This window comes from Aythya marila (assembly GCF_965140915.1).
Source record: "Aythya marila genome assembly, chromosome: 1".
Lineage (NCBI taxonomy): Eukaryota > Metazoa > Chordata > Aves > Anseriformes > Anatidae > Aythya > Aythya marila.
This window is the reverse complement of record NC_139042.1, coordinates 16,322,456-16,346,631: the sequence shown is the minus strand read 5'-3', so window position 1 is coordinate 16,346,631 and position 24,176 is coordinate 16,322,456. Positions and strand designations below refer to the sequence as shown.

Here is a 24,176-nt window from a genome sequence, read left to right as displayed (position 1 = left end):
CTTCCTCCTTCCACTACAGTCCCTTCTGCACTGGTTATTAGGATGCCCACCTACTATGCCTTAAAATCAAACCCAGCAGTTCGTTTGCCATAAGCAGAAATTACAACACTGATGAAAGCATCCATTAGCATATTCATGGCACAGAAGCAGTGGAAGGACTTAAGAGATTTAATTAGCTATGGATGGTCAACTCAGGATGTCTGGTGACAGCCACAATTTGGTGAAATGCCACTTAAAACACATTTTTTTTCTGCTGTGAAATTCAACGTCATAATGCTAACACAAGTTTAACACTCTCCATTAATATTTCTTTGGAGCAAGTCTAAACAGGGAAGATGTTTCCTTTGAATTCTGTAATCTTGAAAACAGTTTAAAATATTTTAGAAACTCATAATGGCTTTGAAAAACTTCAGTACCTCCTGTGAAATTGATCTAAAGCTATAGTAAACTGCCTACCAATTTCTGTTGTAGTCATAGTGATTAAAGTAATTCCAAGGTGCTTCTCCCATGTGAGTTTAAATACATTCCTGCGGCATTTTTCCAAAACATGCCAATCCCATGAAGTTTGTGAAAGAGATCAGTACTCAGATCAATTTTCTATTGCCCAAGATACGGTTTTCTCAATAAGAAAGCCATCATTGATGGTTATGATTCAAATCCCACTCTCAATTTAGTATATCAGGTCTAACCCTTAGCCATTGTAAATCTGTGTAGGTGCAACCCCCCAGAAAATAAATTGGTGCTATGCTAATTTACTCTGAGTGACAGATAGTTAAAAAACGGAAAGAAAACAAATGGGAAAAAAAAAAAAGTTATTTTCTGTACCTTTCCAAAAGGCGAAGAAAGATGCATTATGATGGTATGAGTGCCAGGATACAAGACTATAAGGAGTGATGCACATCTGAGTAGCTTAACAATGAGGCCATGGGCACAGCCGGGCACCCAGGAGGCTCCCTCTGAGCACCAGGCAGCACTGCTGTGCTGGGCGGGTGACGGAGCCCTGGCACAGGCTGCCCAGAGAGGCTGTGGGGTCTCCTCCTTGGGGAGCTCCCAAGGCTACCTGGATGTGGCCTGCTCTGGGTGTCCCTGCTTGAGCAGGGGTTGGACCAGATGGCCTTCAGAGGGCCCTTCCCACCTCAGATGTGTGATTCTGTGCGATTCTGTTGCAAAAACTTCTCCAAATTTGATGCTTCTAGCTAACATCACTAGATGTGGTAAAAAAAATGAAAATGAATTATTAGTTAGGCAACTGGGAGTTTAATATTCAGTGACATTAAGTAAGTTCAATGCAGTTCAAGAAACAATGAGGCAATTTAAGAGCCTTTACAACAGAAACGTGCACTCTCCACCTCTGACCGAAACAGGACCAGGTTGAACAACTACATAACAGCTGCAGCAAGCTGCAGGAAGTGCTGTGCTGTCAGGCTCACGCTGCTGCTGCTCTATTTGTGTGAGAATATCTGAGAAGCACAGTGCGACCCTGGCCTTTGCCATCCCTTGGCACTGCTGTACCAATGGAAAAAGCATAAGCATGCCCTACCTGGGCAGCAAACAGAATCCTGACACACAGGATCGGGCAGAGGTATGGGAAAGCGGCCAGCCTGTATGAGAATTTGAGGACACTCCAGGTTCCTGCATTCTGTCTGTTATCAGATTCCCCTGGGTAAATTGGATGTGAATGGTCACTTGAGTGAAATTCAGACTATTTCAAGATTAAAGGAAAGCAATTTTTTAGAACACTGAACCAAGGCTGGAAACCTTAAACTACTGTGACAACAGAAATTCACTAGTTTGAGAATCTAAGCAGGAACTTCAGAAGTGTGTAAGATGAATACCACTATTTAACCTTGAGGGGAAGGGAAAAGAAAAAAAAAAGGAAACACAAATATTTAAATTATTGAATGAAAAACTGATTGAAATAACTTCAGATGCTTTGAGACCTTAGAACAAAGTAGAACTAAAAACTTCTCTTTGTGAGTTAAAAGCTAGCATGAATACACTTTCATCCTGATTTTCATATTTATTTTCCCTCTTCATTTACAGTCTTAATGTATAATTCATTTAACCATCTTTTCTATTTTCTTGCTAGGGGGATATTGCACCAAAGCACGCATAATGATACCACAACATGTCAGCTCAGGGTCAACCCATTGTCAGCAGGAATTTTCAGCGTGCTGAGAGCGGCCGATTGAAAACTGCTGCAGCAAAAGGTCCCTTGGCAGATGTTGGAGGGGCTGCGGGACTGAGGGCACAGCGTCAGCCAAGCCGACAGATGAGGAAACAGGATGGAGCTGATACATCAGCTTACTCATGAGCTTTACAAACAAGGGTAAATCTAACGTCAGTGTGGTTGCTGTTGGTAAGTCCTCAAAACCCAACTCAATCAAAACCTCAGTGCTGTTATGGTGGCTACTGGGTAGGTTCTCCTAAGACCTTGCCATATGGCAGCACTCCTTTGCTGCTTTGAAAAGGAGAAATAAAGGTATCTGGGTACCTCTAAATGTTCAAGGATCAAAGATGCATTTCAACTAAAATATGCATTATTTACTGTTTACATCACTTATAAATCCAAAGTGTTTTGTGTGTGTGTGTGTGTGTGAGAGAGAGAGAGAGAGAATGAGGTTCTACTACAAGAACCTTTGTGTTCCACAACACAGCTTCAAACAAAATTCTTCAGAAATTTTCTTACATGTATTAATAAGTGCCACTATGCAACATTGTGGCCTGTTTTCTTTGAAAATATGTATCTTCCTACATGTCTTAAATATCACATTTTTGCAATTTAGACCAAATGACTCTCTCTAATGTAGAATACAATAATGTTATGTTATAGTTTATGTCAAGAAACTAGGTTGCACTTTATTAAATTAAAATTGCAGGGGAAAAAACAAAAACAAAAACAAAAACACACAAACAACAACAACAAAAAAAAACAGGGAGTATCTTTGTCCTAGAAAAGACTTGAACACACCCAGTATTACAAGAATGCCACAGCATGGACAATTAGTCCAGATGCATGCAGTTTTGTGTTCCCACAAATTGTTTCAGAAATAACAAGGGTATTAGACAAGTGTTTCAGTAATCCCACATGTCTGGATCTAAAAAACAGCAAGAGAAAAAAAAATAACTCAGAAATGTACATCCATAAATAGACAACACAAGATCAGAACACAACCATAAAATGCATTTTTTATTTCCATGAAGAAATTAAACTCCATCTTAGCAGAAACAGGAATTATACTTTATATCTTGCAGTAATAAAATAAAAAAACGTAGAGACAGCACAAGAAGATACCACAACACATTACAAAAAATGATTTAACAAAATAATTGTTAGCTCTTTTGAGAATAATTCAGAATAGATTTTCATACCAACATTTTTGATACGGTGTACAACAATCTAAAATATCTGTACATGGAAGGAACATGCCCAGAAGCACACATACAGGACACTACCATGTCCAGTAACAGGTAGATTTAGGCAGCAGTTAAGGAAGAAAAGTCTGAAACACTGTTTTAGGCTTATTTGTATCAATTTTGTCCAAACACTGCTCATCTTTTTTGTCAATTGTAGAGCTATGGTCATGTAATGCTCCGCAGAAGGTTAAGTTATACTCTCTCGAGGATCTGCCTTTTTCTTCCTATCTTGCTATCTTGCTTTTCTTTGTAGACCATGGTTTTATTGCAATGTTTTGGGTAAAGATGATAGTTTGAATGCAAATTGTTGCCTGTGCATTTTCGGGAACATAAATTACAATCATACATAAATTACAATCATATTTACACTACTTCTGCTAATATGTCTACCATTTCTTGTTTGAGTAAGACCAGAGCAGCATTTGATTAACATCAGTGCAACTGATTCCATAATATAGTAACAAGATATGTTTTGCATAGGTTTACAGGTTTTGTGAACACCTGAGTGAATTCATATAATCCACTATTCAAAGCTGCATATTTTCACATCAAATGGCACCAGTCTCTTGTCATGTAACTGTAAAATTGTCTTGAAAACAGTTTTGACACTTCAAGTTCCTAAACCACTCACAAGACAAGGGAGGCTGGACCCTCAACTCTGCTCAGAGCAGAGTGAGGAAACTCCCCCTTGCTCCTGAATTGACACTACACAACAGATAGGATGCTCTGGGGCTGAAAAAAGGAGAGGGTGTCAATAACAACAGCAGTAATGGGCAAGACCCTGGAAAGGGCAACTGCAAAAAGGTGGACCAGCAAAGCACTTGTGTAAGAACCAGTGCCACAAAAAAGCAAGGAGGGTGCTGGTAATTGGATATCCCTCTCTGAGAGGCACTGAGGTGCCCATTTGCCACCCAGACAATCTCTTGTGAGGTTTGCTGCCTGCCTGGGGACAAAAAAAATTTGTGACATTGTAAGGAAGCTACTGAGCTTGGTCAAGCCAGAGGACTATCAACTGTTCTTGTTCTTTCACCTAAGCAATTGTGCACCATGGGGAATTGTACGGCCTTAGAAACAAAGAATATCCTGGGAACCTTCCGGCTTATTCTCAAATAAAACAGGGAAAAACTGTGCCCTCTGCAGCCTTGCAGCAAATGCTTGTGTGGGCTACCATGAATGACCCCTCTATTACAAATCAGACAGTTTATGATCCTGAAACATGGGACCAAACTGGGGTCAAGCTTTTGGACTCTGCTACTAAAACAACAAGGTTGCAGCTGGATAGCTTGGCCTCTGGCCAGAAATCTATGAGGCCTTAAAGAGCCATGTGGGACCACAGTCAGAGAGAAACGTGGTTTGCCAGATAGTGAGGGAGCTGTGCGCTTGTCCACTGATCCACCTGCTACACCATCGGCCCACCCACCACTACTGCCATTGCAGGCCTTTGCTGTTACGCCCCCTGATGATCTGGGTAATCAAAAAAAGGAATGGGAAGTGGAGACTGTTGCATGATTTGAGAAAAAAATAATGAAGTCATGGAAGATATGGGAGCAGTTCAATCAGGATTGCATTCTCCAGCTGTGCTCCCCCAGTCATGGATATTAATAGTAATAGCCTTAAAGGACTGTTTGTTAAACATTTGCCAGAATTCAGAAAACTTAGCTATGTTTCAAGTGATACCTTTTCTGCCTGTATTTTTGCATCTGTCCATGCAGGAGAAAAGAAAAAAGTCTGATGGTTGTGTGTGCGTGTTGGTGGAGCGTAGGCTCCCTGTACACCCAGCACTGTTTACTTGCCTTTTATAAATATTACTAAATTCAGATTGAGTTGTATCTTTATTTTTTACGAATTGGTGACTCCGACATGATCTTCTTGGATTTCGGATCTGCGACCGGTTAAGGGAGGCGCCCCACCTAGCAGCTCTTGCCGTTAGCGGCGCTACAGTCCAATAAGATTTCGAACATAAGAGGCAAATAAAGTACCAAGAGCTCTCCCTCCATGACCCCTAATTCTGCATGTGAAGACCCAAACGAAGAGGATTTGTGAGTATACCGTTTGGTTGGGGTCGGATTCGGTTGTGTGACTGTGTGTAAGGGTGTGACTGAGACAGAACTTAGTTCCGAAGCGAGTGTGGAGGTCTTCTAACTGCGGTTCCGATCTCCCACAAGGGCTGGTGAAGGACTGAAGCGATTGCTCTAGGAATTCATGGGTGGGTTAACCACTTGCAAGACACCTCTAGACACAGGGACAGCCAGGGATTCGGAACCTCTTTAAGGGTTCCAGGGATTCAGAACTTTCCAGGCTGGGTCAGGAGAAAAGTAGACTCTCAGACCTGAGAGGCCCAAAGACCCCGGACATTCCACCAGAAAGCCTATTAGGTATAATGTTAAAATATTGGGATGATTGGGAATCGAGGAAATGAAAAGATAAAGAGAAAATGGCTGAATTTTGTATGATAAAATGGCCAAAGGAACCTTTAAGACCACATGTTTTTTGGCCAGTTTTCAGATCCTTTGAGGATTGGGTATGTCAGGCATTGAACCTCTATGTTAACTCTAAGGAGCCTTTTAACCAAGAAGAAAGCGATTATGGGGCTCTATGGATAGAAGCCTCAAATGCATTTCCCCCAACCCAAATATTTGCTTTAAATACTAGAACTGACAGGGGACAGGAAAAAATGGGAGTCTCTGGGTAATATACCCTCTCCCTATTCACAGCAACTGGAACCACCACCTGTTGAAAGTTGATTGCCCACAGCCCCTGTTCCCTCTCCCTCTCCTCCTGCATGGACTAGAAATACATGTAAGATAAGAGCCACAGAAAGGGAGGAAAGTGAAACACGAGGTCGGACTGACAATTTAGGAGGTCTTTACCCTTTGAGGGAGGTACTCCTTGGGGGGAGTCAGGGGGAGATAGGGTTTGTAGTGGTTCCTTTGAACACGTTAGATGTAAGAAATTTTAAGAAGGAAATTGGATCAGGCAAGCAGGAATGAGACTGTGGGAAAGACAAAATCAGGAAGGTCCTCCAAGGGATGTGAAGTGCCCAAATACCAACCCTAACTAGGATCATCAGGCTGCTCAGGGGAGGCAAAATATGAGGGATCTTAGGACCATAATGATACTGAGAGAGGGAGTTAGGAGAATACAATAATTCACTAACTTTTTAGAAAACAACTAACTTTTTAGAAAAGGGGGACTGAGAGAGGGAGTTAGGGGAATCTTATCAAGTAGAGAGAGAGTGTTGACGGCATGAAACTAGGATGCTACTTAGTGTGTTTGCTAACTGTGGTGCTTGTGCAAATTAATTAAAGCAAGAAGCCTTGGGCCCCTTACCAAGGTCAGTCTCCTAATAAGAATGTGAGCCTATCTTAAGAAACTGGTAGAAACTGGTCCTGCAGATGGACAAGAGCTAAGGAGCAACTGAGGCTATGCAAAGAGTTCAACTAGCGGTGACAAGGAAGAGTCATCAATCTTCATCCCCACGACCCCTGTCAACCACCACCAGAATACACTGTGCAAGCACAGATGGGAGGAATTTATGGAAATGACTCCTTGGAACTAATTTTAATACAAAGTGGAGACAGGTTATGAACATGTATAAGTGTATTGTGAAACTTCATGCATATGTAACTCTTTACTGCATATAACCAAGGCAAGTTGTCACGTCAGGTGCACACGACTTTGGTGGGACTACCCCCCATGCTGCCCAGCGCTGAATAAATGTACTGTAGTAGATTTACGTGGCAAGGTTTTGGTACCAGGGGGCCATAGGGGTGGTTTCTGTGAGAAGGATCTAGAAGCTGCCCCATGTTTGGTAAGGGCCCCATTGTTTTCCAGAACTGAGCCAATAAGAGATGTTGTTTTGCGCCTCTGTGAGAGCATATTTAAGACAGGAAAAAACCGCCAGAGATTATACAAACAAGTTTGGTTATTGTTTTAAGTGATATATTCTTGTGGTATGAATGAGAAGTGCAAGGGGCCTCTTTGTGTGATTGCGTGATTGTGCTGTGACTGAGATGCAGCGTCGCTGCGAAGCGAGTGTGGAGTTCCGATCCGCGGTTCCATATTCTCTGTGAGGGGAGTGCCTGGAGACGAACAAAGCACATGACAGACTGAAAAGAAGTTCTGTTTTATCCAAGTGATGATTGGTGGTACCCAATATACGGGCCCAGCGGTGCACCTTGTAATCCTATTTTTTGTTCTATCAGTTGTTCTCTGGATACCCAGCTCCCTGAGCTGGTGGAAGGGGATGGGGAGCAGGATGTGGCCCTCACTATCCATGAAGAACTGGTTGGTGACCTGCTACGGCACTTAGATGTACGCAACTCAATGGGTCTGGATGGGATCCACCCATGGGTACTAAGAGAACTGTCAGAAGAGCTGGCCAAGCCACTTTCCACTATTTATTGGCAGTCCTGGCTATCAGGGGAGGTCCCAGTTGACTGGCGCCTAGCACATGTGACGCCCATCTACAAGAAGGGATCAAGGGTAGACCTGGGGAACTATAGGCCTGTTAGTTTGACCTCAGTGCAGGGAAGCTCATGGAGCAGATGATCTTGAGTGTCATCACATGGCACTTGCAGGGCAACCAGGCGATCAGACCAAGACAGCATGGGTTTATGAAAGGCAGGTCCTGCTTGACGAACCTGATCTCCTTCTATGACAAAGTGACACGCTGGGTGGATGAGGGAAAGGCTGTGGATGTAGTACACCTTGACTACCTTTGACACTGTTCCCCACAAAATTCTCCTCAAGAAACTGGCTGCTCACAGCTTGGACTGGCATACACTTTGTTGGGTTAGAAACTAGCTGAATAGCTGGGCCCAAAGAGTCATGGTGAATGGAGTCAAATCCAGCTGGAGGCCAGTCACTAGTGGTGTTCTCCAGGGCTCGGTACTGGGGCCAGTCCTCATTAATATCTTTATCGATGATCTGGATGAGGGGATCAAGTGCACCCTCAGTAAGTGTGCAGATGACACCAAGTTAGGTGCGTGTGTCGATCTGCTTGAGGGTAGGAAGGCTCTGCAGGAGGATCTGGATAGGCTGCACCGATGGGCTGAGGTCAACTGCATGAAGTTCAACAAGGCCAAGTGCCGGGTACTCCACCTGGGGTGCAATAACCCCAAGCAGAGCTACAGGCTGGGAGATGAGTGGTTGGAAAGCTGCCTGGCAGAGAAGGACCTGAGAGTATTGGTGGATAGTCGGCTGAATATGAGCCAGCAGTGTGCCAAGAAGGTGGCCAAGAAGGCCAACAGGATCCTGGCTTGTATAAGAAGCAGTGTGACCAGCAGGTCTGGGGAAGTGATCGTCCCCCTGTACTCAGCTCTGGTGAGGCTGCACCTCAAGTACTGTGTTCATTTTTGGGCCTCAAGGTGTCGGGGGCAGACATCTCTTTCTGCTTCGAGCCAAGACAAGGGTCCAGCCCCTTGTCTCTTGCGGACAGTCTGTCCCTCTGTTCTGCATGTGTTCAACGGGGGCAGCCTCTACCCATTGTCAGGACATAGGAGAGAGCTGCCGAGCAACAGCAGGGGCAGGAAGACCCCTCCTATCTGTCACCCTCAGACACTCCCTCAGGCTGATGATTTCTTGCTGCAACCCAGCCACCTGCTCGAGGAGTCCCTGAAGCAAGGCACAGCTGCACCCGCGACAGCACTCTCCTCCCTCATGGCCCAGACGGGCCTCCAGATTCCGGAGTTCCCTGCAGTCCCCTGTCTGGACTGCCACCTCCCCCCTCAGGGGATCCACCTGGGCGCCCACATGAGCCCAGAGAGGCAGGATCTCCTCCGTTTGGGTTGCCGCCTCTGACCAACTGCTGTGATGGGTGCCCACCATGGCAAGGTCTAGGTTCTCCTCCCTGCCCCGCTTGAACTGCCCCGTGCAAATTGCCTGCGCTAACTGCCAAGCTGGTCCTGTTAGCGCATCCTGTTTGTGGTGCTCCCTAGGGACTACTACGGCTGACACGAGCAAGTCCAGGAGGTTCATGAAGCACCTAGATGATAACTTCTTGGTGCAGGTGCTAACGGAGCCAACTAGGAAAGGTGCCCTCCTAGACCTGTTGCTAGAAAACAGAGAGGGTCTGGTGGGAGATGTGGTGATTGGTGGCCGCCTCGGTCATAGCGACCATGAAGTGGTTGAGTTCAAAATTTATGGTGACAGAAGGAAAAGTGCCACCAAAACCTCATCCCTAGATATGGGGAAAGCGGACTTCAGGCTGCTCAGGGAACTAGTCAGCAAGGTCCCCTGGGAAACTGCTCTTGAAGGCCTCGATGTCCACCAGTGCTGGTCACTCTTTAAGCGATGCCTCCTAGAAGCACAAGATAAGGCAATTCCAAAATATCGCAAGTCAGGTAGGCGGGGCAGGAGGCCGGCGTGGCTGACCAGGAATGTTCTAATGGAGATTAGGCGGAAACAGAGAGTGTTTCGCTACTGGAAGGAGGGCCAGGCGTCATGGAAAGAATACAGGGATGCTGTTCGTGTTTGTAGGGAGAAAGTTCGAGTGGCCAAAGCACAGCTAGAGTTGAAGCTGGCTGTGTCTGTGAGAGAAAATAAAAAGGGTTTTTTTAGATATGTAAATGGAAAAAGGAGAACTAAAGAATACATAGGGCCGCTCCTTGATAGGGAAGGTCTCCTCACAGACGATGACGTAGGCAAAGCAGAGACGCTTAACGCCTTCTTTGCCTCTGTCTTCAATGCCGATGATGGGCTTCGGGACCCAGGGTGCCCTGAGCTGGTGGGCCAGGACGGTGGGGATGACAAACTCCCAACTGACCCTGAACGTGTGCGGGATTTGCTACTCCACCTGGATCCCTATAAGTCCATGGGTCCGGATGGGATTCATCCCCGGGTGCTGAAAGAGCTGGCGGATGTCATCGCGGAACCTCTTTCAATTATTTTTCAACGATCCTGGGAATTTGGAGAGGTCCCGGTAGACTGGAAGCTGGCAAATGTTGTGCCAATTTTCAAGAAGGGTCAGAAAGAAGACCCTAGCAATTACAGGCCTGTCAGTCTCATGTCAGTGCCTGGTAAAATCATGGAGAAGTTGGTTCTCGGACTTATTGAGGCGCACCTGGGGGACAAAGCAGTCATTGGTCCCAGCCAGCATGGGTTTGTGAAGGGTAGGTCCTGCCTAACTAACCTGATTTCCTTTTATGATAAGATCACCCATATGGTGGACCAAGGGAAACCAGCTGATGTGATTTTTTTGGACTTCAGCAAGGCTTTTGACACGGTTTCCCATAGGATCCTACTGGACAAAATGTCCACCATACAGCTAAATAAAAACATCATACGATGGGTGAGCAATTGGCTAACGGGCAGGGCCCAAAGGGTTATGGTAAATGGGGCTGCGTCAGGCTGGCGGGCGGTCACCAGTGGGGTCCCTTAAGGCTCCATTTTAGGGCCGGTACTTTTCAATATTTTTATAAACGATCTGGATGTAGGAATAGAGGGTATTTTGAGCAAGTTTGCTGATGACACCAAACTTGGAGGAGTTGTGGACTCAAATGAGGGCGTAAAGGCCTTACAGAGGGATCTGGATAGGTTGGAGAGCTGGGCGATCACCAACCGCATGAAGTTCAATAAGAGCAAGTGCCGGGTCCTGCACCTGGGACGGGGAAACCCTGGCTGCATGTACAGACTGGGCGATGAGACGCTGGAGAGCAGCCTAGAAGAGAGGGATCTGGGGGTCGTGGTAGACAGCAAGTTGAATATGAGCCAGCAGTGTGCCCTGGCAGCCAGGAGGGCCAATTGTGTCCTGGGGTGCATCAAGCACGGCATCGCTAGTAGGTCAAGGGAGGTGATTGTCCCGCTCTACTCTGTGCTGGTGCGGCCTCACCTCGAGTACTGTGTGCAGTTCTGGGCACCACAGTATAAAAAGGACATGAAACTGTTGGAAAGTGTCCAGAGGAGGGCTACGAAGATGGTGAAAGGCCTGGAGGGGAAGACGTACGAGGAACGGCTGAGGTCACTGGGCCTGTTCAGCCTGGAGAAGAGGAGGCTGAGGGGAGACCTCATCACAGTCTACAACTTCCTCGTAAGGGGGTGTCGAGAGGCAGGAGACCTTTTCTCCATTAACACTAGTGACAGGACCCGCGGGAACGGGGTTAAGCTGAGGCAGGGGAAATTTAGGCTGGACGTCAGGAGGGGGTTCTTCACAGAGAGGGTGGTTGCACACTGGAACAGGCTCCCCAGGGAAGTGGTCACTGCACCGAGCCTGTCTGAATTTAAGAAGAGATTGGACTGTGAACTTAGGCACATGGTCTGAACTTTTGGGTAGACCTGTGCGATGTCAAGAGTTGGACTTGATGATCCTTAAGGGTCCCTTCCAACTCAGGATATTCTATGATTCTATGATTCTATACTTTTATAGTGCCGGGGGTGGGTGGGCTGTTGGGCACAAGCACAGCTCCTGCCTGCTTGGGGGTGGGGAGGGGCCGGGGCTGCGGCTCTGTTCCATGTTACTGGGGGGGTTGGGGTTGGATTTGTTCATCTCCCTTCCAGGAGCCCTCTATGCAGCCAATCCCTACGAGGTTCCCGATCAAATGATCGGGAACTTGAAGTATATCAGGGCACAGCAACCCTTTGGATGCTAAGTGTATATATACTAAAACTTGTATTGACTAGAATATTAGTGATCATTGCAAACTCATATAAAGGCCCTAATAGAAGGATTTGGGGACCCCAAAACCCCATAGGGGAAGTGCCACCTCTGGTAGAGATAAGATAGTATATGTCATACCCGAAACATCTTGAATTACCCTGCTCCTGAAAATTTAAAATTATAGGTGGGAAATATACCTAGAGGATTGATTATCTACTTTGAATCGAGCCCCCACTAACTCGTGGAAAAGTTGAATGCAGGTAGGAGAGCCATAGGGTGTGTAAGCCTGGACCATTTCCGAAGAAGCATCAGGGAGAGGGAAGACCGGAGAAGGGACCAGTACTGTGGCTCAAGAAGGTTTACCAAGGGCTGCAACCCCTTAGGGTAAAAGCCGCCAGGTAACATGGCCTTTACTGGACCTCTCCTAATTACATGCATAATTCTACTGGTCCAGGGGCATTCTCAGAATTGTAGTAAATGTATTGTTAACACCCGGAGAGGAAGACTTCAGGAACAAACACTAGTATATCATACTGTCTATGCCTGTAAAGGGGAAGAATTAAACCTATGCTATGTAAGCTAGAGTATGCTTGATGTAATGAAAGTAATAAGATAACCTGTTATGATCCCAAAGAGGTCCCCTATCGATGGTGGATAGAGGTACGAGCTAATAATGAAGGAGGAAGGTTAATTGGGAAAAGTTGCATCACCACAAATCTTAGTAAGCCCTTATCAATCAAATTTGATGTTTGTGATGCTGCTAGTGACGATTATTACACACCCTGTGGAACAATGAGTTGGGTGAAATATTATAGTGAACAAGAAAAATATATATATGCCCCAAAAAAATAGAACGAGGTTGATATGGTGTTTTCCAGGTATCAGTAGAGGCGGAGAAGTCAACAAAATTATATCTGTGGGCATGCGCCCAGGGACTTGTGTTGGGTCTTTCTGAGCTAGAGTCACCTTTTCCCTGCAGCAGCCTGCTGTGCTCTGCACTTGTAGCTGGAACAGCACTGATACCACTCCAGTGTTGTGTCTATTGCTGCATAGTGCTGGCACAGCATCAGGACTCCTTCCAAGCCCACAGGAGCCAGCAGGCTGGGGGTGGGCAAGTGATGGGGAAGGGCCATTGCCAGGGCAGCTGACCTAAACCAACCAAAGGGATATTCCATAACACCTGATGTCACACTCAGCAATAAAAAGGGGGGCTCTCATGGGGGAGGGGGCAATTCCTTCTGAACAACCGCTATGCGTTTTGAGGCCCTGCTTCCCAGGATGTGGCCGAACATCGCTCATTGATGGGAAGTAGAGAATAATTTTTTCTTCCCTCTCTCTGTGCTTCCACGCGGACTTATTGTTTCTTTTGTTTCTTTTTTTCTTCCCATTTCCTTTCCCTTTAATTAAACCTTTCTCATCTCAAACCTCGAGTTCTCTGTGTTGTATTTTCTCCCCCTTCCTCTTTGAGGAGAGGGGGAGTGAGAGAGTGGTTGTAGTGGAGCTCGGCTGCCCACCTGAGTAAAACCACCACAGTCCTTTTTGGTGCCCAACGTGGGGCTTGAGGGTTGAGATAACAATAGCTTTGGTTGAAGTATTTACAACTAACATACTGGTAGTCATAATGTTTGATTTTCTGGTAATATTTTTCTGTGTGGCTATGTTGTATGTAGTCTACTCTCTGTTTTCTTTTTTCCTTCACATCCAATCAGAGAAAGCGTTGAAGTCTGTGCTTGGATTTTTTATCATGTTGTGCTGTAACATACTGGCCTTCAGTTTTGTTTGGTATTCAGGCCCTGCATTGTTATCTTCCTGGTCTCATGGAGATTATCTTTTCGAAAATATTAAGAATTACAGCGCCTTCTTTTTTGCCCCTAGCAGTCAATCAGTGAATAATATCGGGGGTGGTGCCTTCTACTTTTCTCCCTGTGGGCTAATTACAGCAGCCTTTGAGTATCTTGGATACCCTTGGTCAGATATTATCCTCCTATTACTAGGTCTAGTGTTTGTCTTCTTCCCCAAGGTAAAGCAATTTATTAAGAATATTATCCAAGGACCTCTCCCCAGACAAAGTAGTTGTGGGTGGCAAGGTGTGTGTGGGGATTTAGGCAGGTATCTATCACGGTTTTCTCCTCCAATGGTTCTTAATTTCACCCCTGAACAAGTGCAAAATCCAAGAAAACGGGTAGAATGTTTGAAAGATGTATGCCCTGACCCTGGCAATACTAGAGAACTCCACCAGCTTGCTGCACTCCGCTAGGGTCTGGCTTATGCTTATCAAACGTCAATTAACACTGCCCAGCACCCTCAAGGGGATAGGGAGGTTCCTGAATTTGATGATGAGACAGCACACACTGTGACCACCCCAGAGTACCGGCCATCTATGGTATCAGTTGCCCCTATAGTAAAGACAAAACAGTGGAAACAGAGATCAGGTTGTTTAGTAAGGGAAGAAGCTCCTCCTAAGGGTAAGGGAGAAGAGGAAAAGGCAGGCAGCTCTAAAGCAGCAGCATCACGGCAACATCAGGGAGAAGAGACATCAGGGAGAAGAAATCATAGATGAATCAGAAACTACTCGGTCTCTATCCTTGAGTGAGCTGTGAGAAATACGAAAAGATTTCAGTCATCATCCAGGTGAGCACATCCTCACCTGGCTGCTTCGATACTGGGATACTGGGGCCAATACCCAACTGCTAGAAGGCAATGAAGCCAAGCAGCTGGGATCCCTCTCTAGAGAAAGGCTCATTGATAGAGTAATTGGGAGAGAGGCACAAGTTCTCAGCCTCTGGAGGCGAATCCTAACAGCTGTGAAAGAAAGGCATCCCCACAAAGAAGATATTGTATACCAAGTAAGCAAATGGACCACTATGGATAAGGGCCTCCAGCAGCTGCAGGAATTAGCTGTGCTGGAGATGCTTTATAGAGATTTAAACAATGCCCAGACACCTAAAGACCCTGATGAAGTCCAGTGTATAACGTCCATGTGGCGGAAGTTTGTACGGGCTGCACCCCCATCACATACCAGTGCACTGGCAGCAATGGATTGGGAGGAGGGGATGGGGCCAACTGTGGACAACGTGTCTAATCAGCTTCATAAATATGACGAAAATCTTTCTGCCCCAGTACGGGCCTGCATTTCAGCTGTGGAGAGACTGTCCCAACAGTTAGATGAACACATAGCTTCCTCCTCACCTAGACAGAAGAATCTTTCAGCCATCAAGCGCCAGCAGTCTCCGGCTCAAACAAGGGAGAATCCGGGCCGCACACCGCGGGGTACCTTGTGGTTTTATTTATGTGACCATGGGGAAGATACGAGGAAGTGGGACGGTGAACCAACCTCAGCTCTAGCTGCTCGGGTACGTGAGCTACGGAAAGATACAGCAGCAACAAAGGGGTCCCCTAGGAGGATTGCTACCCCAGTTTCTGTTGGGCAGTCCCCCAGAGGCAGTAGAAGGGCTAGTATTACTCCTGACCCTGACGAAGAGACTTCTGCTTCACATTTGGAAGAATTAATTGATAGATACTCCAACCAGGACTAGTGGGACCCTGCCTCTGGCCAGGTAGAGGAGAGGGACAACCGGATTTACTGGACTGTGTGGATTCAATGGCCTGGCACACCGGAACCGCAGAAATATAAAGCTTTAGTGGACACAGGCGCACAGTGTACACTAATGCCGTATAGTATACTATAGTATATAGTATACTCCAGTATACTTCAAGTATACTTGGAATCGACTGCCCCAGGGGTGGAAACACAGCCCTACCATTTGCCATGGACTGATCCAGACGACACTGGAACAGGGGAACGCTCCCGAACACCTGCAGTACATCGATGATATCATCGTATGGGGTAACACGGCAGAAGAAGTTTTTGAGAAAGGGAAGAAAATAATTCAAATTCTCCTGAAAGCTGGCTTTGCTATTAAACAGAATAAGGTCAAGGTCAAAAGGTCTCCTCTTTGAGGAGAGGGGGAGTGAGAGAGTGGTTGTGGTGGAGCTCGGCTGCCCACCTGAGTAAAACCACCACAGGACTGGAGCTGTGTATGTTGGGGTACATGGCAGAAGGAACCCACTTTGTGTACTGGATTAAAGGCATATCTTAAAAAGGAAGAAATAAAGAAAGAATATAGTTCAAGGGACTGTAATCCAGTGAACCATACTATTCATAATCCGAGTGAGTTAAAGCAGAGGAAAGCAACCCAATATGGAATTGCAATTGGAAGAAAGGGGAATTCTGGGGCTATCATAGATATAAGGGTTATCAAAAGAGCTAGGGAATCTGCCACAAAGCGATTATGATTCCAGTCATTTTACCATTAAATTGAAACGGGAGCTAAATATCAGATTCCAACCACTGCTAAAAACTTGCTTATAAATCTTGCAGAGAATATTGCGAAGGCATTAAATGTAACAAACTGTTTTGTCTGTGGAGGAACAAATCAAAGAGAACGCTGGCCTTGGGAGTCAATGGAAGCAAACATTTCAGACCCAGAAATTTGGAAACCGGCAAAGGGTAATAGAATGACACAATGGGTATTACAAACAAGCATAATTGGGTGAACCTGCTGGCAAAACCAGAATGGGAAACAATTGGTAGGGGATTTAGTCTTTGAAGGAGGGTATGAATGGAATAAGACAATATTAAATTGAACCTCCTGGGGAAGTCCTCAAGACATGCCGGGAAACCTGAAAAATTGGACAGACAGTAACCAAATACCAAATGGGTGGCCAGCACCTGATGGGTATGTTATATATGGAGTGGTAATTCATGTTAAGAAAATGGTTGATATTAATAAAGAAGGGTGAGATTTGGGAGTGTGGCCATGGGGTGGGCGAGCCCCGTGGTTGATAATAACATCAGACTCTTAATGATGAGGCCATCAGGAATGTAAAAGAGTTTAGAGGGAACAAAGAAGGGTGATTCAGGAGACTCCATGCAGTCTTCAGTTTCTTGTTCTCCAGCCATTAAGGCATGGAAGTTTCTGGGTCCTTGCTGTTGTTATATTCAAAGCTGTTTGACCAATGAAAAGTTGTTTTGAAAAGAACTGCTGTGGAGAGAAGGGTATAAGAGGGGAGCCTACCCTCAAGCTAAAAAAGGCAACACAATGAAGTTACGATGAAGTTACGTCATCAATAAAGAAGCAGGAAAAAGGAGTGAAGAGGAACAGGCTGGCAGAATGGAGACCAGGATGGGAACAGGCACATTGATCGCCTCATGAAGATAGGTTCAGCCAGATTCAGCAAACCGCTCAGAGAAGCTCATACAGAAAGTCGATGGAAATAGGCGCACTGGAGCTGCGAAGAAGCTCAAGCTGAGAGAAGCAGACCCATGTGTAGGTAGTTAGGGTCTGGCGGCCGGGACATATCATGCTGTACGGAAAGATAGAGCCCCTCCCTTGATAGGCAATAGCATGTAATTTATGATGTAAGCAGATGGAAGTGACGTTGTAAACCCAAGCTATATAACACCGTGTAACTTGGCAATAAATGCCATTTGCCATCCACCACATTGGTGTATGTGAGCTGATGGCCCGAGCGGCCTGGGGTTGGTCGCCGTGCCATTCCTGAACCAGGTCGCCACTGCCACCTGAAGGCAACAAGTGGTGCCGAAACCCAGGAATCATCTCCTGGATTCAGGTGAATGGCGGCCGGAGTGGCAGGACCAGCCCGGTGGGTAGGATGCTCCCGGACCAACACGGAAGATGGAAGCCCTTGTGAAGGTCGTATCACAATTACATAAGCAATGGGGTGGGTTATCTGATGAAGCCAGGGGCGCCACTGGGAAACCAGGGTCTGAGGAATTCTGGGCGAGACCACCGCCATATGCGCCCCAAGATGGCGCCGAACGAGAAGGCGAAGGGCGGGGCGAAGATGCCTCTGGCGGGAGCAGGGAGGAGGTGCTGGATCTGGCTGGCGCGCGCAGGCGGGAGGCAGAGGAGAACGACAAAGAGAGGAGTTGTGGGGGCAACCGGGAAGGAGGTAGAAGCGCGAGCGAGGGGCAGAGAGCCAGTCAGAACGTCCATCTGAAAAAATGCCTTTGTAGGGCAAACACCTTGCCGAGCAGAAGGCGGGGCGAGCCACGAGGGAGAGAACGGCCCGCCCGCAAGGGTGGTGGGCAGGGCCAGAACCCGACAAAAAGGTACTGGAACCCGAAGTAACTAGTCAGTTGAGTTCTGACTTCGGATCAGATACTGATTCAAATTCGGATGAGGAGGAGGAAATGGGGACAGATAGAGTCAAAAGCAAAAATATCCCCATCCAAAATAAAGCAGAACTGCGAGGGGGAGAAATTCCTCTCACGGATTGGAGGAAAATTAAGATTGCATGCGCTGACTGGGCCCCATTGGCCACGCTAGCGTTCCCGGTCCGGGTGACGGATGGGGGACAGAGGGTCCACTCACCAATAAACCCTAAGGATGTACAAGCGATTGTTAAAGTCATCGCGGATAAAGGGCTTAATTCTGCAATGGTCTCCACCCTCATAGATGGTGTTTTTGGGGGAGACGACACGCTCCCATTTGATATAAAACAAACTTGTAGACTGATCTTTGACGGGGCAGGGATGATTGTTTTTAAACAAGAATGGGAGGACAACTGTACAAGACAACTGGCCCAAGTAACACGTGGATCACCTGCTACGTGGCTCTAGCCTGCAGCGGCTAATGGGTATGGACCCAACAATGATCACCCCCCAGGCGCGAGCCCAGGGCCTGCGGGCCCATGAAGTTATGGCACCTACTCGTGCGGCCAGAGAAGCTATTCGTACAGCCTCTAGAGTTATTGCCAAACCATCGCCATGGTCAACAATAAAACAAAGTGAAAGTGAGAGCTTTACGCAATTTGAAGATCGTCTCCAGGCAGCGGTCGACTCTTTGCCACTGCCCGTGGAGGCAAAAGGCCCAGTCGTAGCAGAATGCCTACGCCAGCAGTGTAATTCGGCAACCAAAGAAATCTTGCGATCACTGCCGGCAGGGTCTAGCATCACGGACATGATTAAACATGTTGCGAAAGAAGAGCACCTAACCCCGATCCAGGTAGCTGTTCGCACCACAATAGCTAACGTGATGGCATGTTTTAAATGTGGCCAGGCAGGCCACGTCACGGCAAATTACCCTCAGTTGGGGGGTCTGCCAACAGCGCTCCCCCCACACCAAAACTGACCCAGAGTACCGTGTTGGGCCTGTGGAAAGAAAGGGCACTTCGTCAAGGAATGCAGATCTAAAACCCAGGGAAATGGGAGGGAGAGAGGCCAATTGGGCCGCGCACAGCCCTCTCCCACTTGGGACATGAGGCGGCCCAACTATGCCAACCTCGGATGGGGCGCGGTGCTCCTGAACCCAGTGCCCCTGAACCCACTGCCCCCTCAAGAGGCGACCAATTTTATGGCTCAAACGACGGTCCAGCCGAACCTGTCCTTATCTCAGGGACAGCAAGGACCACCCTCTGGGGGCGAGACCCCAGGGTGGCCCTGGCAGTAAAGTGTGATAACCCGCCAGTGGTGTGGGGGATCTGTTCCCTTTATGATACCTTAAATGACACCACCATTAGTGTCCCCTTTTTGATTGATACTGGAGCAGACATTCCAGTTATCCCTGAGACGAACTGGCCTCCGACTTGGAAATTGGAAGACGCCCCCATGGTGGGTGGAGCTGGGGGATTAACCCAAGCTCGGAAGAGCACTCAATTGGTTGCAATCACGCTCCATACTGAAAAGGGACTGGAGAAAACCATTACTCTCTTCCCATATGTCATGTCAGGAGTCCCTCCCCTGTTGGGAAGGAACACTTTAGCCCTATTAAAAGCCAGGGTGAGAAATTCACCGTAAGGGCCACTGCCGCATACCCACTTCCACTGATTAGACTGACATGGAAATCGTCCGACCCAGTGTGGGTCGAGCAGTGGCCCCTGTCGAAGCCTCGAATGGATGCTCTTCTCGAGCTAGTCGACCGCGAACTACAACGAGGTCATACAGCGCCTTCTACTAGCCCATGGAACACTCCAGTTTTTGTAATACCCAAGCAAACCGGTGAAGGGTTTCACCTCCTCCATGACCTGTGTGAAGTAATCAAGATAATTCAACCAATGGGTCCTGTCCAAACGTTGTTGCCTATGAACTCTATGATACCGGAAGGGCAACCTTGTGCCATCCTTGATATTAAGGACTGTTTTTTCTCGATACCTCTACATGAAGAAGACAAGGAGCGGTTTGCTTTCTCTGTCATGTTTCCAAACAGCCAATGCCCCAACTTACGCTTCCAGTGGAAAGTGCTGCCTCAACGAATGATCAACTCACCTACTATCTGCCAGATCATGGTAGATCGGGTGCTGGCGCCAGTTCGGCGCAGTGACTCGACCGCGACTATCATCCAATACATGGACGATATCCTGATCGCTGCGCCATCAGGAAGTCAAGTGGACCAGCTAGTGTCAACAGTCTCAGAAACTCTAAAAACAAACAGGTTTGAAATCGCGAGCACAAAAATTAAAAAAGGGCCATGTGTAAGTTTTTTGGGAGTGGGGATCACAAGTTCTTACGTAACCCCTCCCCCCCAGATAAAAATCCGTCGGGACATCAAAACGCTCCATGATATGCAACTGTTGCAGGAAGTACAGCCGAAAGCACGACAGACACCAGTAGAGGTTTTTTTTGCAATTGGCAATTGCCAATGCCACTCTAGCTGCAACACCAAACAATTCAACATTATCACTGCAATCCGGTACAAGCAATGCCCATTTATGTCCAGCAATCTCACGCAACTGTGACAAGCTAGGACCAAATATAATGAGTTTATCTAAGTAACATGGACATCCAATAGCATTTGCAGGGATGCCTTGCCAGGCCCTATCCCCACAAATCAGAAAAACATCAGGAGGTAAGGCCAAAGCTGTACAATTGTTCCAAACACTATAGTTGTTACCTCTTGTCTCCGTGCCATAAACCCCTAAACCCTGCTCAGCAGTGTCAGTGTAATCACAGGTGTTATTTGTATTTCTGTACCCGTATGGCCCTTTCCATGTTCCTGTAGCAGGATCCATCTAATAGCCACGGCTACATTCACATTTGTAGCCACCTTTCAGGTTGATACAGATTTGACTACAGACACCAGGGTTTTGGCATTCATCAGTATCTCCACAGGTTCTCTTGTCTACAAGCTCAAACCCAGCTGGACAGTCACATCCATAGCCAGTAATGAAATCTCTGCAGATGTGGGAGCATCCACCGTTGTTCATCAAACACATTTATGTTGCATTCCTTCAGGGGCTCATCACTCCAGTCCTTGCAGTCTCTCTGCTGGTTACACACGCTATTGATATCTATGCATTCTCCACTACTGCACTTGAATTTGCCAGGTCCAGAGCACTGAATAATATTGTTACATTTTGCTTCATCAGTGCCATCCAGAGAGTCTCTCACACCATTGCACTGCCTACTCCCATGGACACAGTTCCCATCTTCACATCTGAACTGGTCTGGCCTGCAGGTCTGAGAAGGGCAGTTAATTTCATCACTTCCATCCTTGCAATCAGGATCTCTGTCACATCGCCACTTCTTGTAGATACATTCACCTGAGCCGCACTGCACCTCACTCACAGAACACTTCACCGGAGGTGCAGGCTGGCGGCCACACTGCTCCAAAGATTCATCCGAGTGGTCGGAGCAGTCACCTTGACCATTGCAGACAAAGCTTTTGGAAATACATTGCCCACTACTGCATGTGAATTCTGCTGCACTACAAGTCACAATGCCACAATTCTCTTCATCTTCTCCACTGTCACAGTCTTTTTCACCATCACATTTCCACGACACTGGGATACACTGGGTTGACTGAGGACCACAGCTGATTTCATTTACCCGGCATGTTCTCATATGACACAGCTCAGCACTCTCGTCAGACCCATTTTCACAGTCTGGATCCCCATCACACTGCCATCTGTTTGGCACACACTGACCACTGTTGCACACAAAGTCAGATTCAGCACACGTCTTCTTCACACAAGCACTCTCATCACTGCCATCTGAGTAGTCTTCATCACCATCACATTTCCGGAGTAAAGGAATACAGCGTCCATTACTACACAGGAACTGGGATTCTTCACATTTTGCTCTAGCACCATCGGCAGCAGTGCACAGGCAGGCGAGGGCAAGCAGCAGGCAGAGCACCCCGTAGTGCAGCAGCGCCTGCCACCGCCCCGCACCGTCACCTGTGTCACTTATACTAGTCCTATTACCCATGCTGTTAGTGTCAGTGGCATCCTCCTGGTACCGTTTCTGTCTTTGTCGCCCCTTACTCTCCCCCTATTCTTTTTGCCACTGACCGTTCACCACAAATGGATGAGACACATGACTGCTAGTTAGGAAAGAGTGTGGAGGAATGGTTAAGTGAAGTAGGACATGTGGATGTTGGGCAGTTAGGAGGCAATGGGCTAGCGAAGTACCGTACTCAACTCACATGAGTCTGGGCACGTACGCAGCTGGCTGAGAGCCAATCAGGCTCAAGGACACGATGCCCTTGAGCCATTGGGAAAGTCCCTAAGGCGGGACGGTAGCTAAAAGAAGGAGGAACTAACTGAAAAGACCGGGAAGTGTTAGCCAATCCTGAGCTTAGTTTTTGCAATATGTATGAGTTGATTATGTTCGAACTAGATAAAAGGCGACTGAGCTATCCATTAAAGTTGAAGTTCACTGTTCACTCATATTGAGCGTCGGTGTCTTCCTTCTGTCGACAACAATTGGCGCCCAAACAGGGACCGATCTGAACGGGATTTGGACACTGCTGGCAGTGATCCTGGGCCACAGTTGGACGGAATGAGGGAGGAACCGGTCCTGCAACGCAGCCCAGGAGGTGGAAGGGACAAGAATCTCCACACCCACATCGGGAAGGTGAAAGGGACGTGGAGTCCCCGCACCTGGGAGAGGATCCTGCCGGTCACGCGTTGCCGAGGTCTGAAAGGTGAAAGGGACGAAAACTTGGAGCCCCCGCACCCGCAGCTCGGAAGGTGGAAGGGAGTCCCCGCACCCGGGATGAGCCTATAAAGGGTCCCGCTGGAGAAGCGCCGCCGAGGTCTTTGCAAAGGCTGCAACCGACGTATATAAAGGTATGGAGAGACAAGCGGCGTATGATTTGCTCAAATGCTTTTTAGAAAAGCGGAGCATTTTAGATATAGATTGTAAAAAAGATTTGCCAGGGTTATTAGCATATGGGGTAGCTAAGGGTTGTTTTACAAATCCTGATACAGTATTTGAGCAAGCAGAGTGGCGTAAATTTGGAGATAAATTGTTTGATGATGTTATTAATGAAAATAAGGCTGCTAAAAAATTGATGAAGCCATGGAGAGCAGTGACTAATGCATTAGCCATACATAAAACTGAACAAAGAGTTGCCGCTGCTGCAACAGAGCGGTTAGGACCACCCGGAAGGGTTAATAATGTTAATCCACAACAAATAAATATGGAAGGAACAGATTGCCCGTTGCCACCTTCCGTTAGAACTTTTACTATTACACAGGGGGTCTCGGGAAATTCGGAGGTGCCTGTGACAATGTCCTCTGTAGCAGAGGAGGAGCTTCCACTACCAGCAGCTCTAACCGCTCCAATAGAAAGTGAGGAAGGAGCAAGTGGAAGGACCAGTGCTAACCCATTTCTATCAAATACAAATCCCTTCACAACGGGGGCGCAGGGAAGAGAAGGTCTATGGAGGCAAATAGCAAATGAGGCACTGCGTGAAGGGAATTATGAAACGGCAACACAGTTAACACAAGCTTTTCCGGTAGTATAATCGCCACCAGATGCACAGGGGAATGTGACCGTTAATATGACAAATTTAGACTAGAAACTATTAACTCAATTACGATCTACCGTAAATGATTCTGGTTTAAAGGGGGAACCTACTCGGCAAATGTTAGATTATATTTGGGGAACTAATATATTGCTCCCCGGGGACACACGTAGTATAATGAAGCTGATCCTAACACAACATCAACAGCTTCTTTTTAATGCGCATTGGCAAAGTGTTTGTCAAGAGGCAGTAGCTGCGATAAGGGCACCTGGAGATCCGTTGCATGGTGTCACGTTGGAGGAATTGATGGGACTTGGACCATATTATAGATTAGAGGCACAAGCGTTGCTGGGTCCAGACAAAGCTAAAGAATCAATGAGATTGGCTCG

The 24,176-nt window shown here is 47.0% G+C and overlaps 2 protein-coding genes across 2 annotated transcripts in view; both read right to left on the bottom strand.

Annotated features, from left to right (window-relative positions):
- Window positions 1-2,555: 2,555 nt before the first annotated feature.
- AASDHPPT (aminoadipate-semialdehyde dehydrogenase-phosphopantetheinyl transferase) overlaps window positions 2,556-24,176 on the bottom strand; it is a 58,855-nt gene continuing 37,234 nt past the window's right edge. Inside the window, exon 7 of the mRNA XM_082777265.1 lies at window positions 2,556-3,098. The gene's annotated coding sequence lies outside the window, so the exon portion shown is untranslated. The remainder of the gene's footprint in view (window positions 3,099-24,176) is intronic.
- On the bottom strand, window positions 11,555-22,254 carry LOC309886405 (very low-density lipoprotein receptor-like). The gene is given in 2 exon segments (XM_082777255.1): window positions 11,555-21,248; window positions 21,250-22,254. Coding segments are annotated over 2 exon segments (1,197 nt in total). The 5' UTR covers window positions 22,245-22,254; the 3' UTR covers window positions 11,555-21,046.